The sequence below is a fragment of the Dipodomys ordii genome, unplaced genomic scaffold (assembly GCF_000151885.1).
Source record: "Dipodomys ordii isolate 6190 unplaced genomic scaffold, Dord_2.0 Scaffold36, whole genome shotgun sequence".
Lineage (NCBI taxonomy): Eukaryota > Metazoa > Chordata > Mammalia > Rodentia > Heteromyidae > Dipodomys > Dipodomys ordii.
The window spans coordinates 1,489,004-1,508,076 of NW_012267252.1; the positions used below are offsets into that span (position 1 = coordinate 1,489,004).

Sequence of the window (19,073 nt, forward strand, 5' to 3'; positions counted from 1 at the left end):
GCCTAGCAAGTGCGAAGCCATAAATTCAATCCCTAGTGACACACACACACACACACACACACACACACACACACACACACACAAAAGATGTAATCCAAGCCAAAACATAAATCAGATATTTACGTTTACTAGCTTCAAAATCAGACATGTAGGCCAGGTGCTGGTGGCTCACGCCTGTAATCCTAGCTAACAAGGAGACTGAGATCTGAGAATCTCGGTTCAAAGCCAGTCTGGGCAAAAAAGTCCGTGAGACTCTTATCTCCAATTAACCACCAGAAAACCGGAAATGGCGCTGTTGCTCAAGTGGTAAAGCACTCACCTTGAGCTGAAGAGCTGAGAGATAGTGCCCAGGCCCAGAGTTCAAGCCCCACGACTGACAAAAAGAAAAAAGAAGTAAGACTTGTAGTAGTAATACAGTCTCTCTCAGCTGTGTATATAACATGCACCATCCTATCCATCACCGAACTGCCACTAAAGGGGCACCTGTCTTTGGGACAAAGATGTTCTTGCCCTCTTCCAGAAGGGACATTCTAATACACAAAGTTCCCAGAGTCATTGTATCTGTCTCTGGCAACAGTCATGATAACCACCTCTGAAAGGTTTTAATTCATGCTCAAATTTATTCATAGACCCACCTGATTACATTATAAACTTCTTGTCCTATAATTAACTTATAATAAGAACTCATATCTAAAATAAGATGAAAAATGAAATCAGTAATATATTCACAGAGAGAGAAAGGAAGAAAGCACACTGGGATTAAAGGTATGTACTACATGCCCAGCTAATTTACATTATTATTTGTCTTTTAACAATCTATATTCTACATGAGTGTTAATTCGATTATCTTGCCTCAGCCACACAAGACATAGCTTTGTGTATTTATTTCTAGTATCAGGTTTTTTTGTTTCTTTTTTTTTGGGTCCGGTCGTGGGACCTGAACTCTGGGTCTGGGCGCTGTCACTCAGTTCTTCAGCTCAAGGCTAGCACCCTACCACTTGAGCCACAGCACCACTTCTGGCTTTCTTCTTTTTGCTTATGTGATGCTGAGGAATCAAACCCAGGGCCTCATGCATGCAAGGCAAGCACTCTACCACTGAGCCACCTTCCCAGTCCTCTAGTATCAGTTTTTAATGATTTGGAATTTTTTATTAGCATACATTAATTGTACATGCATACAATGCATCCTGATCAAACTCACCGCCCCCCCTCATCACTAGCCTTTATCCCCTTTCTCCTTAAAGCATTTTCAACAGATTTCATTGTTCTGTGTTCATACCTGCAAACAAACTACTACCATTTTCATCTTCATTTGCTCTCTCCATTAGCCTTTCCTCCGCCCACTAGTACACTTAACCCAACAAAAGCCTATTTTTACTTTTCTGCTACTTTTATAATGTGCAGGATTTTACCAAATATTTCAGACTTGCATATATTGTACTTTAATCAGAATAATTTTCTCTATTGCCTTCGCTTTCCCAGACTCCCACCCCACCACTGATCAACAGCTTTGAGATGGAATCCTTTTTTTAGATTCTTTATTAATATATTTTAGTTGCACAAGGGGAATTTCATTGTGAAATCTCCATATACACATACAATGTACTCTATCAATCGTTCAAACTCATTTCTGGCTAATTTAAACAAATAAAGGCAGGACAGGTTAAGTCCTCACCCACTCTTAAGATCAGGCATGTTAGCAAAAGTCACTTGCATCATCTAGTGGCAGAAATGGTGATTACAGGCCCACATTTGGTTGCCAGTTCTCATTCCTGTGCATAGGACATGGACAGGTGGCTATTGAGCGCACGAAATGAAATGTGACATGCTCGAATTGAGATGTGCCATAGGTGTAAAATACATACTGGATCCCAAAGACTTATACTGACTACACGTTTTAATGATAATAGTGGAGGTGGGGAAGCAGCAGAGATTAAACTAGACAAGTCCCCCCTAAGGCTAACTGCATCCTCGTTCCACTCGATAATGAGCAAGTCCCTTCACTTCTCAAGGCAGCTCCCTCATCCTTAAAATGGATCAGCGACACTTGTGTCATGCCATTATGAGGACTGAATGTGGCAGGGCATATGAAATGCCTGAGGCACAGTGGTTGTTCACTCAGTCAATTGGAAGTCTTCCCCTCGCAGCTGGTCAAAATGGTGGGAAAACTAGAAGAGACAGCTCCTGGGTACTGTCAGAGTCTGCATTTATTTTCCTCCTACTCTCCCTTTAGCACTAAGTCTCAGCTAATCAACCTCCCTAGTTGTGGACTACCAGCTCCAGCTACAACCCTGCTGGCAACTCTCTGTGTCAACTGCATACAAGTACTAGGAACAACTCACAACTTCATCTGGGGTTTTTGCTTTTTGTAGTCCTGGGATTGACCTTTCCGTCCAGTGTCCTTCGGTTCACACACTAGCTCCACCCCTTCCCTCAGTGAGCCCCTTCTGCCCCCACCACGGGCCACAACTGTTCATCACTGCTACTGCTGCACGCAGGGCTCTCAGTGTGATCCCTAGATCAACAATTCCATCATCCACCGGGAACTAGTTGGAAATGCATCTTCTTGGGCTTCAGACCTACTGGACTTGAACCTCCAGGGGCGTGGCCTGACAAGGTTTCAGCAAGACTCTGACCCATCCCTGTGAGTTTGAGAACTGATGCTCCTCACCTTCCTACCCCTACTAGCCCCACCGCTCCCAGCTTTTGGGACGAAGAATCCTCCCCTTCCCCTTCTCTGCTCTCTGTCCCACATGGAGATGTATGTAGCTGAAGGCTCACCATCTCCTTCCTCCACATGCCACCATGACTGCAGCAATCCATACCAATGCCTCACAGCATTAAACCCGCAGCACTGCTGGCATGTATGCCCACCACATTCCCATTTCCCACTCAACACTTTTAACGTGACCACTTTATCCAGGTCCTAAAGAATCTATAAATTCAATATAATATGCAAGTCTTATTTTTCTTTTTTTTTTTTTATTTTCAGTCCTGGGGTTTGAACTCAGGGCCTGGGCTCTGTGATCAGAGCCAGGGCTCTACCACTTGAGCCACAGCACCAATTCTGGCTTTTTTTTTTAGTGTGGTAGTGAGGAATTGAGCCCAGGGCTTCATGCTAGGCAAGTACTCTACACTAAGCCATATTCCCCGGCCCTCATCTTATTTTTACATTGTCAATTTTTATAGCCAAAGTTCATTTGTGCTAGATTCACTGTAAACACTGTGATATTAACAACTCACGCCTGTAATCCTAGCTACTCAGGAGGCTGAAATCTGAGGGCTGCGGTTCATAGCAAGCCGGGGCAGGAAAGTCTGTGAGACTGTTATCTCCAATTAACCACCAGAAAACTGTAAGTAGCACTGTGGCTCAGGGACAGTGTGAGTTCAAACCACACAACTGACCAAAAGAGAAAAAAAAAAAAAAGCTACTGGTTTTGAACATCTTCTTTATTGGCTACATCTACATGATCTAGATTTATAGTATCTCAAAGCTCTTATCAATACGTGATTTTATTAAGACTTCACAATAGCATGGACAGAGTAGGGAGGTCCTAATCATCTATATTTCCCTAACAAGCAAACAAGTTACAGGAGTAACTACACAGTCATGGGGAGGCAGATAAAGGAGCCAAATCTTAAGATGTACATTCTCTTGGTGTGAGTTCCTTCAGCTAGTACTATCACCCAATTCACCATCATCTGTGCATGTCAACTGGGACTGAACTACTGTGCTCAGCCCTTCAAGAAAGAGGAATAATGCAACCTGACTGAATGAGACCTTGGCCTCTTCAGGAGTTTCTGAGACTAAGAAGTGTGACATGTGGAGAATGAACCATAAAGAATCCCTCAACAGTGTTTAAGACTGAGCTGAAGGCAAACAAAACATGAATGAACTTTCTTGGTAGGAGTGCAGTATCTGCTTTCCCACCGACTTGTCCTCACAAGTAGCTGCAAGTAGCTGCTCACTCACTTGTTGACACAGCCCAGCCCAGTGGAGGGCTGAAGTTGGTCTGTTCTGAGCATCACCACTCTCTAGAAGACGGTGTTTCCACAGAGGCATTTTCGGGGTCCCAGCGACAGAATCTTTCCTTCCCTCATACGAAGACCTTCCTTAACACACAAACATCCATAGAAATGAACCGAATACTGAAGCCCCACCAGCATAACCGCCTCCATTCTCCTGGTTGGTGTATTGATTTCTCTTCTCTTGATTTCTTTTCTGGTAGGGAGGAAGTTTCCTGTGTGGATTAATTTTTTGTTAACACTTATATTTAAGATGCTTACATTTGGGTTCATTCTTTAAAAGTAGATATCATACTTACGATATATCTACAGCTTGCTATGTGCCACATGATGGTTCAATGAACAAGACACTGCATAGATGCTGGTGCCATAAGGTTATAACAGAACAAAGAAAAAGCATTGTACAGAGATGAACACTGTTTCCTAGTGACATCTAACCTGCAGCAATCTCAGGTGCAACTTTACCTTTACAACTTGACCATGAGTCAAGGATCCCAGATGTGTCTTATTAACTAATGCATTCCTCATGCATATTTGTGGTGGTGGCCTGATGCCAGTGATACGAAAGTGGAACAGCCACCATTATGTTTAGTACCTAATACTTGATGATCAACTGCTACTGACTAATGCATCTGCTGCTATACTATACCTTTTCATTGTCTGCAAGTATACTTCTACTTACAAGTTTATTGTAGAGCAGTAGCCATTATACCCTCCACAGCTCTCACATATACATCTCATGACTACCATCTTTTTTCACTGCATCAACAAGCCACACTCAGTTGGTGTAAGTTCATTCTATGATGTTCACACAACAGCAAGATTGTCTAGTGATGTGTCTCTCAGAATGCATCTTAGCATTAAGTAATACCTGACTGTGTATTTGCCCTCTGAGCCACTGCCAATGGACATGGATCGTAAAATCAACCTTCACTTTGCAATTGCCATGGACATGAGTCGAAGGGTCCAGATGTTGTGTATGTGGACAACTGACATTCCCACCCCTGGGATGGCCGGCATACCACCCCCATGATGGATACTCTGTTACATGGAACAGCTCTTTCCTAGCCCCCTGACCTCATTTGTTTGGAATTTTTTCCCTCTCAGGCTTATGATTTTTAGACATTCTACTTCCTTTTTTCTATTGCCCACAGATAATGATTCCACTAAATTAAAAATTCAACTGAGGCACTGAAAACAACTCTCTAGAAAGAAGCCAAGTATAGGAATGTACAACTGTGAAGGCTGTGAAGGTGGTCATGAGTTTGAGGCAGCCTAGGTTATACAGGGAGTTGCAGGCCAGCCTGAGCTACAAAAGAAACCTTATCTCAAGAGGAAAGAAAAAGAAAAAAGACTTGTCCATTGCACAACCTCAACTTTTGTCCCCTACCTTTATTTGGGGGAATCAGAAGCCAGGCCTTGAAAAGACAATGTCCTCCATGCTGAAACCACTGGCTTGGGGTTTGTTCGTCCTCACCATTCCTGTCCTCAAGCTACATTTCTGGACTAATGTAGACATGAGCAAGTAGGTTGGCCCACGTCAGGAGGCAAAGTCAATTTAGGAGTGCAGTGGCTCCAGGCTTTCTTATTTTCTCTTCTTTGTTTGGAGACAGGATGGCCTCACACTAAGATCCCCTTGCTTCAGCTTCTCCAGTGCTGGGATTACAGGTATGTACTGCCTTGCCCGGGTCAAACTCATTTATCAGCCAAAGCCCTCTCCTCCTGAACTCTCCCACCCAAGTGCAAAATATGCCATAGAGGAATGACTTCCTCAGAGGCCTCACGATCCTCAGAATCAAAAGCATTCTTTCTTCAAAACAACCCATCGGTCAAAATGTGAACCAAGAGACCAGCCAAAGCCTGCAGATATGAAACAAAGGAAATTTAATTTCAAAATATTACATAAGTATAAAAGACATTGCATATGATTGTTTCTTTACAATTACATATTATATATATTATAAAATAAAAAGAAAAAGAAAAAATGGTGAAACCTTATTTTGGTGGTTGAGTGAGCTCAGGGGCATTTGCACTGTCCTTGCTACAAAGAAAGGCTCCTAGGGTAAGGGCATGCTTCCCCCACAGGTTCAGCTGGTCCCTAAACATGTCAGAGGCATGCTCAACAGCTCTTCAGCACAGGCTATGGCCTCACACACTGTGGTTTCCATGGTAACCCTAGCACTCAGGCTATTTGTACTCCACCTCCTCTTGAGCCTTCCTCTTATCAACTTTACACTGATCTTAACATTAGTTGTCTCCAACAGCCAGCTTTTAGTGAATCTGCACTGAGCAAACCACCACTGGATTCAAAAGCTTGAGCAATTTAGAAACCCAAATTCCTCCCTCAGCTCTGGGACAGTCCTGCTGGCACCCAGGTTAGATCTCGGTTCTATCTTTAGTCTCAAGACCTCAGGGGGAGTAGACCAGGGATGAGTTTCTCATCTCAGGAATTCATTTCAAGAGTGGGAACTATTAGCTTCCAGCCTCTGTGCAGAGCCCTGTACAAAGCAAGGAAGCCCCTCCCAAGGATGGCCTCCCAGTTCAGCATGGTCACACGGCCAGGTACTAGGGCACAGCCTCCAATACCAGTCTCCCTACTGCATGCAGTATCATGAACCATTTGCTGACACAGGATCCTGTGAGGGAACCTGAATCCCTAGAGGAAAGAATGGCTCTACTCTGTCAACCTGACCAACAAAGCTCACTTGGAAAACCCAGCAACCACCAGTCAGTGAAACATGACCCCATCTCCCAATTGTCCCCTGTCCTTTCCGACATGCAGAGCAAAGAGCTTTCCTTTGTGGTGGGCCAACTGTGAGTTCAGTTATAATTCAATACCCACTCCTCTAATATGTCCTGCACTCCTGCACTTGGACCTTCTGATCCTCTGCCACTGCTGAGCAGGGTTTCTAAACCAAATTCACTTGCCCCAGGGCAAAGTCCACTGCTGTGAAAGGCTAAAAACGCAGCATCTATGGCTTCCACTCACTCACTCAGTGCAGATGTGAATGAAGGAGGTGGTCTGCGTTTTTATGCTCGTGCCCTGGCACTGCCCCATAGTGACACACATCAAAACCAAAGACAACTCTAAAAAGGAATGAAACTTGAAAAGCCACAAGAAGAGGCATTTCCAAAGAAACTCTTCTAACATGAAAATAAACACAACAAAACAATTTTTAAACATATTATATAGGTTAAAAAAATTAAATACTGGCTCAAAAATAACAACTGCCATCATGTCAGAAGGTAGACAGCAACCTCCTGTGGCAACGGTTTTTCTCTGAGTTCCCTAGAAGATTCCACAGGATTAGAATATTTACTATTACAAGTAGAAGGTTAGGCAGCTTATTCCTCAACCTTGGCTCCCAACTGGATCACAGCTTCCCTAAGATAAAGCCCTTAAAACAAGAGAAAGCATATTCAATAAATAAACCAAACACTCATACCCAAATACACATGTGAACTGCCCAAGGGGTCCAGCTATCTAAAGGCATCTCACCTGCACCCTCACCGCAGAACACTACCTACGGCTGCTGATTCCATTCTTCCAAACAGCATCTCCTTTGTCTCTTAACTCTCTCAAACACAAAACCAACTAGATGACAAGGGGGTATCAAGTCACTGCCATGCTCTCTCAACCTGAAGACAGTCCATGCTCAACAGACCACTGTGCCACTCCGAGATAGAACACACTTAAGGAATAAAGGAAGGAAACACACTACTTTGGAAGAGTTGAGGAAGAATACTATTTTGATGTATTGACACCAAAAGGGATTTCTGTTTAAACTCATTGTTACCTGGTACAGAATTATTTTTTTTTCTTAACAAAAAAAAAAAAAAAGTCCAGCAGGAGAGAGGGCTGATGGCCAGAAACAAAATCAAACCCTGCTGCACTGGAGTCATTGTTTTAGGATAGTGAAGATTTCCAACTGCCTAAAATTAGATCAGCAAACCGTATTTTGTTGGATACCTGCCTCCCCACAGTGGCCTGACTCAGCTTTTACACACAAGGCAGAAACAGTTATGCAGCTTAACAGCCAGGCACACACTTCAACATCTTCATCTGCCACGTGCTGCTCTCTGCACCGTGAATATAATTTCATACCAGATCAAAGCCATGTCTTTTCTTTCTTCACCATAAATACAGATGAACATGTCCAATCCAATCGCCAAGTGCTCCAGCTCCAGCTCCAATTACTATCTGTGGCAGGAACCACTCCTGAGCACTGAGAAGCTCCAACTGCTTCCCAGTGAGAATGCTCTCCTCCAAATCCGATCAGACTCCAGACATTGCTACTCATGCCTTTCTCGTGACCCCACCTTGCTCTCAGGAGATGCTCTAGTTGCACCTGATGCCTGGAAAAGTGCAACAGAATCCCATCCAAAGGAATATAAGCCAGCCAGTTCCTCCAGGCACACTCCAGAGCTTCCTGCCACAGACAAAGATTTCTGTGAAGCAGTCAGTAACTTTTCCTTTCTTAGCAGACAAGTATTTCATATGGTTAGAGAATACTGAGTGAAGGAAATAAGCTCAGCGACCACACAACTACTTTCACATAACTGAGGAAAGAAGACAGTGAGAGATGGAGGAGGGAGAAAGAGGAAGGAGAGAGGGAAAAGCAAAAATTCAATAAAATACAATATTCTCCTTTTTTCAATACAATAAGTCAACTCCCCTATAATTGCAGACACAAGAACTAATAAAGAATTTCTAGAAAGCCATAAATTCTCTCAACACAAAAAGATACTAAGGAATATAGCCTCATAAGAGCAAGAGCTTCCCCAAGTTTAAGAAGAAAAGGGGTTTAAGAGTATCCAGTTTAAGAGTCCATTTGGATTACCAATCCAAAAAGAAATGGCTTTTAAAACAAAAAAGTGACAAATAACAACCAGTTACTCCTCAACCTTATTAAAACAGAGAAAAGCCCAAAATATCAGTTAAAATTACTAATCCACTAAAATCAACAGTACTTCTGAAAAAATAATCACTGACAGTTGGGCACAAAACAGTTCAAAAAACAAACCTGGCCTAACAAAGCATACTGAATGAACACTGGAGCCCAGCGGGTACTGCTGATTTACTATACAACGTAAGTTGGTTGTTCTCTGGTTAGTGGTTTTCCCTTATAATACTTAAGAGAGAGAGAGCACAGCACTCTCTCAGAAGGCACAGCTTATAACTGATAGCCAGTGAGTAGGTTAGAGGTTATTCAGTCACGTATGGCATAAACTGGCATTCTTTCACAAATCAAAAATGCAGCAAGCAAACTGCAAGTCCCAACTTCGCAGTGAGCAGAAATAACACCTGGTCCACTAAGGAGAAAATTCTGGTGGATGACAGGAGAGGTCTAAATCCTTCAGAGGAATCCTAGGTTGAAGGAGAAACAAGAACATTAGATACATTTATAAATATTTTTTGCAAGCATTTTACCTAAAAGCTATAGAATCTATATTTAATATCTATTTCAGATTGATCAAAATATTTAAGAATTTCACTCTTTACCAAGTAGAGACTCTATCGAGTCTGTTCAATCTAATCCCAGTTCATTAAATGTATTGATGGCAATAACACCTGCCATCAAGTAGGTGTACCTTTTATATGGGTGTTCCTCTTGTTAATTATGCACAACATCTCCTTCTTCCTCATAACCACCTGCACATGAGGCACTATTCCTGCCATGTTACAGACAGAGAAACTACAGCCCCAGATAAAGCTACTAAGCAGCAAAACAGGGAAGTGGGCCCAAGTCTAAGTAAAGAAAGAGTTCATGCTCTTACCAGCATTACCTTCCACTGGCAAATGCTTACTCCATACTGACTGCAGCACTGTCATACAAGAACAGAAGACAGAAGGCCACAGTACATTCTATTTACTTTTTCTTTATTGTGGCGGTAGGATTAAACCCAGGGCCTTGCACGTGGTAGGCAAATGCTCTACTGAGCTATATCCAAGTTCTACAAAGGGATTTAAATTCAACATGGCAGTTTTAATCAATGCATCTTAAGCAATGTCACTCCTTTTATTCCTCTGCTCCATCTGTCCCAACCCCTAAGAATATATTCTGAAATCTGACTCCTGTCTTCTGGAAAAGAAATTAGATACCGAGAAAAGAAAATACTACTAAAGTAAATCATACTAGATGTCATACCTTAATAGTTTCAGTAAGAGTTCAAAGGAAAAAAAAGTAACTCTATCTGGCTGGGTTAGCCAGAAAAGGTTCCAGAGAAGAGAGGCAGTTTAGGCGGGGCTCTGAAGAATGAGAAAGAGTGTGACTGCTGAAAAGAATGCCCAGTAATAAGTAGTTGTTTTCATCTGGGGGTGATTTTTCCTTCTCCCCCTCAGGACACATATGGCATTGTCTAGGGACAGTTTGGTTGTCACACTGAGGGAAGGGTTCCAGAGGCATGAACTGGGTAGAAGCTGTTAAACAGCATACACAACAAAGAAATTAAAGCAAAAGGTCAATATTGCTAAAGCTAAGAAATCTATGCTAAATACAAATCCTTTTCAATTATACTGTTAATGGTGATAATATCATCTTCTTCAAGGAGTGTGTGTTATTTTACTAACATCAGTGCCCAAAATATCTAGGATTCAATTCATTGTTGAATAAAAAACTGTATGGTACCCACCTAAACTGCAGGCTTGGAGTCTAGAAGAGTTCAGACCTGGAGAGGCCAGTTTGGAAACTGTTGTCACACAGAAAACAGAACTGAGCTATGGAAGCAGACCAAGCTGCTAAGAGCAGAAAAATATAAGAGCAGAGAAAAGCAGAGAACTAAAGAAAAAAAATGTAAAAACACAACAGGTAGCTAGATGTGGTGGCGCTTGCCTATAATCCTAGCTACTCATGAGATAGAAGTAGGAAGATCCCAATTTGAGGCCAGTCTGGGCAATTTTTTTTAAAATTAAAAAAGCTAAAAACAGGGAGAGGGAGGGAGGGATGGGAGGAGAAAGAAGGAAGGAAAAGGAAGGAAAGAAGGAAGGAGAATGAAAGGAGGGAGGAAGAGAAAAAGAAAGAGAATCAGAGGAAGGAAGAAAATAAGAATAGTATAGTGGGGCTGGGAAGGTGGCTCAGTGGTATAGTGCTTGCCTTGCATGCATGAGGCCCTCGGTTCAACTCCTCAACACCACATAAGCAGAAAAAGCTGGAAGTGGGGCTGAGGCTCAAGAGGTAAAGCACTAGTCTACAGCTGAAGAGCTTAGAGACAGCGCCCAGGCTCAGAGTTCAGGCCCCACAATCGACAAAAAAAAAAAAAAAAGAATAGTGCAGCATCTCAGGATACAGGAAGTAACTGGGGGAAAGTAAAAATGCCATTGTCTAACCTACTCAAAGTCTTATGTTATCATGGACCCCTATTTTTCTGAAGAAATTCATTTCTTTCTTTCCACCGTAGAGTTGTCAAGATAAAAAAAAAGCTTATATTTGTTTTGAACTTATTTATGAAGTATAATTAAGGTAACTGAAATACAAGTCCTGTCTAAGAAGGTCGAGATCAGTGTTTGTAGGGTCAGTGTCTGGAGCAACCGAAGGGCACTGCACAGTATAGCACATCAACCTACATCCCTTCTGACTACAACTGTATACACTGGGAAGTAAAAGAAAAAAATGCTACTCACTGAATAGATGCAGAAAGGAACTACATTCAGGAACAAAGAAGACAAAGTAAAATGAGTACCTTTTCTCCTCTCCTTCTTCCCCTCAGACCATTTCAATCTTGTTGGCGTCATGACAGCAGGAGAACCAGAATATGACTGTAACAAGAAAATTTTACAGTGGCTTACATGATCTAATGTCAGTGTTACAGACTTTACCAACAGAGGAAATACTCATCCAATTTCAATGGGAGGAGTTTGACCAAGCCTGGAATAGTTACACCTTACTTACCTTAACTGATTTACTGTTGATTTAATGAAGTAACTAAACCTAGGATACCTTGGACAACTACCATCCAGTCAATACAGAGCCAAGGAGACCCAGATAAAATGCTACCTACCTCCCAGTAAGAATCAACTGCACCCTGCAATACTTGTTTATATAGCTACTACACTGTATTGGTCATCATTATATAACTAGCTATATTCTTCTTGTTTAGTGAATGAGTTAATAAAAATCTACAGAAAATCCAGGCGCCAGTGGCTCATGCCTGTAATTCTAGCTACGTAGGAGGCTGAGATCTGAGGACTGTAGTTCATAGAACACCTGGGCAGGAAAGTCTGTGAGACTCGTATCTGAAATTAACCACAAAAAAAGCCAGAAGTGGGGTTGTGGCTCAAGTGATAGCAGCCAGGCCCTGAGTTCAAGCCCCAAGACTGGCACCAAAAAAAAAAAAAATCTACAGAAAGATAGTAAGTATAAATAAACATTCAACATGATGCAGAAAAACTGTAAAAATAAATGACAATATACAAACTTCCTTCTTTTACAAATGTACACACACACACAGAGAGAAAGAGTCCAAAGAATATTATCTTACTAAGTTCATATTTTCTTTGCTGGTGCTCTTCAATTCACTCATGGCCATAGACTCTCGAGTAGGGGACTTGTTTCTCTTTTCTGTCATGATCTGACTTCCCAGGACTTTGCGCTGATTTACAAACAGAATATATTTGATTTACAAACATTTACTGCATCACTACATAGCTATATTGACTTACAAAACTACAATTTTCTTTTCTTTTTTTTTTTTCTTGTCAGTCATGGAGCTTGAACTCAGGGCCTGGGAGTTGTCCCTGAGTTCTTTTGCTCAAGCCTAATACTCTGTCATTTTAAACCATAGCTCCACTTCCAGTTTTCTGATGGTTAATTAGACATAAGAGTCTCACAGAGGGGCTGGGAAGGTGGCTCAGTGGTAAGGTGCTTGCCTTGCATGCATGAGGCCCTGGGTTCGATTCCTCAGCACCACATAAGCAGAAAAAGCCAGAAGTGGTACTGAGTGGTAGGGCACTAGCCTTGAGCTGAAGAGCTGAGGGACAGTGCTCAGGGCAGAGTTCAGGCCCCATGACTGACAAGAAAGAGAGAAAGAGAGAGAGAAAGAAAGAGAGAAAAGAGCCTCACAGATTTTTTTTTCCTGTCCGAGATGGCTTTGAACTGTGATCTTCAGATTTTAGCCTCCTGAGTAGTTAGGATTACAGGCATGGGCCATCAGCACCTGGCAAAGACTACAATTTTCTTATGTTAAAAAATACTTAGCTGTGTGCTGGTGGCTCACACCTGTAATACTAGCTACTTAAGAGGCTAAGATCTGAGGATCGCAGTACAAAGCCAGCCTGGACAGCAAAGTCTGTGAGACTCTTATTTCCAATAAACTACTCAGAAAACTGGAAGTGGCGTGGTAGCTCAAGTGGTAGAACACTATCCTTGAGCTGAAGAACTGAGGGACAATGCCCAGGCCCAGAGTTCAAGCCCCACGACCGACAAAAAAAAAATTAAAAAAAAAATTAAAAATCCTTATAGGACTGGAAGTGTGGCTCACATGATAGAATGCTTGCCTAGCAAGTCAAATCCCAGAAGCACAAAAATAAAAAATAAACTCAGCTATCTAAAAACTTGGAACAAGCCCTCCCAGCCATATCATACAAAAGAGGCCACAGCATGTACCAAATACCTAAAATCATTGCTATTCTTTCATTTTTCTTTACTTGTTGTGGTTGTTGTTTGTTTGTTGTAGTTTTGGGGAGTTTGGAGGAGGTTATTTTCTTGTTGTTTTTACTTTTTGTGCTGGTTAGTAGGGCTTGAACCTAGGGCCTCACGTGCTCCCTTAGCTTTTTCACTCCAAGCTTCCACTCTACCAACTCGATCCACAGGCTCCATTTCTTTCTCTTTTATTTTTTTCCTGGTTAATTGGAAGTAGAGCCTCACAGACTTTTCTACCTAGGCTGGCTTCAAATCACATGCCTCAGATCTCAGCCTCATGAGTAGCTAGGATTACAGGCATGAGATATCAGCACCTGGAAGTGAAGTTGTTTTTGTGGTTTTTTTTGTTTTTGTGGAGGTTTTTGATCAGTCCTGGGTCTTGAACTCTGGGCCTAGGTGCTGTCCCTGAACTCTTCAGCTCAAGGCAAGCACTCTACCACTTTGAGCCACAGCTCCACTTCCAATTCTCTGGGTTAACTGGAGATAAGAGTCTCGGACTTTGCTGCCCAAGCTGGCTTTGAATCACAACCCTTAGATCTCAGCCTCCTGAGTAGAGGCATGAGCCACCAGCGCCCGGCTGAAGTTGTTTTTTGATGTTGAGTTATAAATGTTCTTTATATATGTTAGATAGTAGTTCCTAACAAGATACACAACATGCAAATATTCTCTCCCATTCTATAGGTTGCCTTTCACTCTGTTGAAAGGAATGGAAATTCTGATGGCAACCCAGTCTAATGTCCAAGAAGCTACTAGACTCAGGAGATTAGTATTGAAAGTAAATTCTAGACTTCTACAAATTATAATGACAAAAACTAGGGCTAAATGAATCTGCAACTGTTAACTTCAGCATAAAGGGGAAAAACTTGCAAAGTACTCAAAGGACTCCTTAATGTTGATAAATTTATGTCTTAATAATGGTAATACAATTTAAAAAAAACAGAAGAACACAAAAATAGCACTAGTTTCTCTCCAAATTAACCTTGCCTTCATTTATACATGAAAATCTGAGCCCCATAACCAAGATATCTACTGCCACCTGATGGCAATATTCCTTAACTACAAATTAAAATCTGGAGATTTGTAAACTCAATCTGCAAACATAAAAATGGTAGTAACATCACAGAATCACAATATATTTGATCTAACAATGAATTTAAGAGAAAAAAATAATTAAAAATGTGAGGTGTCAAAGTACACCAGCCTATTAGAAAATCCATTTTTCTTCTTTAATTTTTTTAATTTAAAATTTATTGTAAAGGTGATGTAATTTATTGCAAAGGGTTATAATTACATAAGTAAGTACAGTAATGAGTACATTTCTTTCTGAACAGTGTTACCCTCTCCCTCATTTTCTCCCACTTCCCCTCCTTCACCCCGACCCCCTTTCCTTTACAAGTTGTAAAGTTTATTTCCAATATAGGGTTTAGTGAGTATCACTGTTTAATTGGTTCATACTTTGACCAACCAGAAAACCCATTTTTCTAATTCCCCTAATCATCTCTATTTCCTCACTACTCCACAGATATAGTAAATTGCATAAAGAAGTACAGTAGGGGCAGGGAAGGTGGCTCAGTGGTACAGCATTTGCTTTGCATACCAGAGGCCCTGGGTTCGATTCCTCAGCACCACATAAGCAAAAAGAAAAAAGCCGGAAGTAGCGCTGTGGCTCAAGTGGTAGAGTACTAGCCTTGAGCTGAAGAGCTGAGGGACAGCGCCCAGGCCCAGAGTTCAAGCCCCACAACCAGACCCAATAAAAAAAAAAAGAAGTACAGTAGACCCTTGATAACTATAATACATGGTCCCAAGGAGACCACTGCTGAGAAAAAAACAGAAATGCTCAAGATACATGGAGTTCAATACTATATTACAGATGGCTGATCCGTCTTTCCCATAATACCACCCAACCACAGACATGTTGGCTTTCCGCAAATCTCAAATGTTCACTTTACTCTTAAAGTAAGAACACTAACTCTTCCCTTGTTTTGGGACATATTTTTACCAAACTATAAACAACAAAACACTCAGCAGATCACATTTGATTTAAACACAACCGACAATGTGGGATTGGCTGAGAGCTCTTCCACATCAAATAAGATGTGTTATTTATGTATGGGAATTTTAAATTTTTAAGTTTTTTAATATGTATTTACTTATTCATTGATTTACTTTATGACAATTGATCAAAAGCTACAAGTAAGCAGGGTGCCAGTGGCTCACACCTGTAATCCTAGCTACATAGGAGGCTGAGTTCTGAGGTTCGGAGTTAAAACCAGCCTGGGCAGGAAAGGCCATGAGACTCTTCAATAAACCACCAGAAAACCGGAAGTGTCACAGTGACTCAAGTGGTAGAGCGCTAGTCTTGAGCTGAAGAGCTGAGGGACAGTGCCCAGGCCCAGAGTTCAAGCCCCATGACCAACAAAAAAAAAAAACCTACATGTAATAAACCTACATAAACAAAACAGTAGGCTTAGCCAGGAGCCAGTGGCTCACACCTAAAATCGTAGCTACTCAGGAGGCTGAGATCTTGGAATGATGGCTTGAAGCCAGCCCAGGCAGGAAAGTCTACGAGACTCTTATTTCCAATAAATTACCAAAAAAAAAAAAAAGAAAGCCAGTAGTGGTGCTGTGACCCAAGTTGTAGAACACTAGCCTTTAGCAAAAGAAGCTCAGAGACGACACCCAGGCTCTCTCAAGCCCCAGTGCCAGCGAAAGAAGACGGAGGGAAGGAAGGAGGGAAGGAGGGAAAGAAGGAGGGAAGGAGGGAAGGAGGGAGGGAAGGAGGGAAGGAGGGAGGGAAGGAAGAAAGGAAGGAAGAAAGGAAGGAAGGAAGGAATAATACAAGGAAGGGAGGGAGGGAGGGATTGAGGGAAGGAGGGAGGGGAAAAAGAAAAAAGTAGGTTTACTCTTGTGAAGCACGTCAGGAAATAAAATGGACTCTATACAGAAATTAAATCTCTCTTTATACCCAGAAAGGCTTTCATTTCTTTTTTTTTTTTTTTTTTTTGGGTACCGTCGGGGGGCCTGAACTCTGGGCCTGGGCTCTGTCCCTCAGCATTTCAGCTCAAAGCTAGCGCTCTACCACTTGAGCCACAGCACCATTTCCGGCTTTCTTCTTTTTGCTTATGTGGTGCTGAGGAATTGAACCCAGGGCCTCATGCATGCAAGGCAAACGCACTACCACTGAGCCACCTTCCCAGCCCCATGGCTTTCATTTCTTTTACTTCATAGAGATCCTCCTCCATTTGAAACACAGTAAAACTACAAAATAAAAGCTTTTTAAAATTCTCCCTTTATCTCCTAACAAATTAACTTAATACAGAGCATAGAATTAACTTCATAACTCAGAGTTAAGTTTCCTCAGGATCAATAACAGCTTACCTTAATTAGCCCACTAAAGGAGCGCGAACGGGCCCTCTTCTGGACACGGGGAGTAGACGGTTCTCTGCCTGGTGTTTGGGTCAAAGACTGTTTATGAAACTAAAAGAAAACACAGAGGACATCTTATTAATATTCTCCCATCAAGTGATGCCAGAAAAGTCAAGAAATAAGTGAATCTGCACATATATACAGGAGTAGATTGATAAGCAAATCATAAAGGAAGAAAAGATGCTTCCAGAAAGAAGTCAAACATATCAAATTACTCTGAAAGGTCCTGCAACTCATATTCCTTGAATATGAAATTATCCATCCCTATCTCATAGAAAAGGAAACTGAGACTCAGTAAGCTTAGGAGTTTGCCCACGATCTGCTATTAAATTTTGACTTTTCTTTTGCATAAAGTATCTTGGATATTAGAATTACTTACTGATACAACTTATACAGTCCTAATTTAACATAAATTTTATACCAGAATTTTTTTATTAAAGCTCTTTAAATAGTGCTCACAATTGCCTGCTAGCAATATCACTAAAGGAAATAGATCAGAATGCAGACTTTCAATGTCTTCATCATCAGCTCTTTGTGTGGAGATATCCAAGATAGAAAAGGAGAGACAAAAGATACTGCATAGTCTTAGTCAATGCTTTGATTAGCTATTCATTTTCCCACTTAAATAATAATAATAATACAAGCTGGCACTGGTGGCTCATGCCAATAATCCTAGCTACTCAAGAGGCTGAGATCTGAGAATTATGGTTCAAAGCCAGCCAGGCAGGAAAGTACGTGAGACTCTTATCTCCAGTTAACCACCAGAAAACCAGAAGTGGGGCTATGGCTCAACATGGTAGAACCCTAGCCTTGAGTAAATTAGCTCAAGGACAGTGCTCAGGCCCTGAGTTCAAGCCCCACAACTGACTAAAAACACAAAATAATAAAAGCCAGGCACTGATGATTCATGCCTATAATCCTAGCTACTTAGAGGCTGAGACCTGAGGATCACAGTGAAAAGCCAGCTCAGACAGGAAAATCCATGAGAGTCTTATCTCCAACTAACCACCAGAAAACCAAAGTGGCACTGTGGCTCAAGTGGTCTCAAGAGCGCTTGCCTTGAGCTGAAGAACTGAGGGAAAGCATCCAGGCCCAGAGTTGGAGCCCCTCCACTGACAAAAAAATGATAGTAACAATAATAATAATGGCAACATAATACCTAGTTGAAATGTCAACTCTTCTGACTTTTCTAACTATACTTTCAACATTTCCAAACTATAAATTTGTGTACACTAACCTGTAGTCCCAGCTACTCAAAAGACTGAGCTACTTGCAAGGAATTTAAGGCAAACCTGAGCAGATCCTATCTCCAAAGAATGTATATAATATGATCATAAATATGCAAAACTATAATCATAGGAAAAAAACTGAAATACCCAAAATATAACCATGAAGGAATGAGTGGTTTATTTTCTTCTTTACATTCTCTATAATTTCCTACTTTCTAAAAATGGCAAAAATAATGCTTTTCCTTTTTACTATCTTTTTCCATGAAAGGAAATGTAGAAACTTACTAAAGAAGGACTTACAATACACAACACAAATTCAATAATGTTTAAATATTTTCTTCTTGTGACTGTCCACCAGGGCTCACTTTATCCCTTATTTTTGTTTTCCTCAGTAAAAACCAGTAAACCTCTATTTTTCTTCCTACCACCCCATCTCCTCTCATCCCTCGCCTCATTTCCTTCCCTCTGTGTCCTATCCTTTTGTTTTTTTGTAGGAATAATCTTACCCTCTTGTATTTTAGTTTTTCCTATTACTTAATGTCTGAGATACAAGTGAAGAAGAGAAGAAAGTACAAAGAAAATACACACACAAAAAAAATGTTTTAGGGCTGGGAAGGTGGCTCAGTGGTAGAGCGCTTGCCTTGCATGCTCAAGGTCCTGGGTTCGATTCCTCAGCACCACATAAGCAAAAAGGAAAAAAGCCAGAAGTGGCACTGTGGCTCAAGTGGTAGAGCACTAGCCTTGAGCTGAAGAA

At 41.4% G+C, this 19,073-nt stretch overlaps 1 protein-coding gene across 1 annotated transcript in view; it reads right to left on the reverse strand.

Annotated features, from left to right (window-relative positions):
- Window positions 1-9,290: 9,290 nt before the first annotated feature.
- The window catches only part of Arhgap19 (Rho GTPase activating protein 19), a 32,441-nt gene continuing 22,658 nt past the window's right edge, over window positions 9,291-19,073 (reverse strand). Inside the window, exons 9-12 of the mRNA XM_013017796.1 lie at window positions 17,043-17,141; window positions 12,505-12,615; window positions 11,707-11,782; window positions 9,291-9,394 (exon numbers count right to left, since the gene is read on the reverse strand). Coding sequence (XP_012873250.1) covers window positions 9,384-9,394; window positions 11,707-11,782; window positions 12,505-12,615; window positions 17,043-17,141 — 297 coding nt within the window. The 3' untranslated portion in view covers window positions 9,291-9,383. The remainder of the gene's footprint in view (window positions 9,395-11,706; window positions 11,783-12,504; window positions 12,616-17,042; window positions 17,142-19,073) is intronic.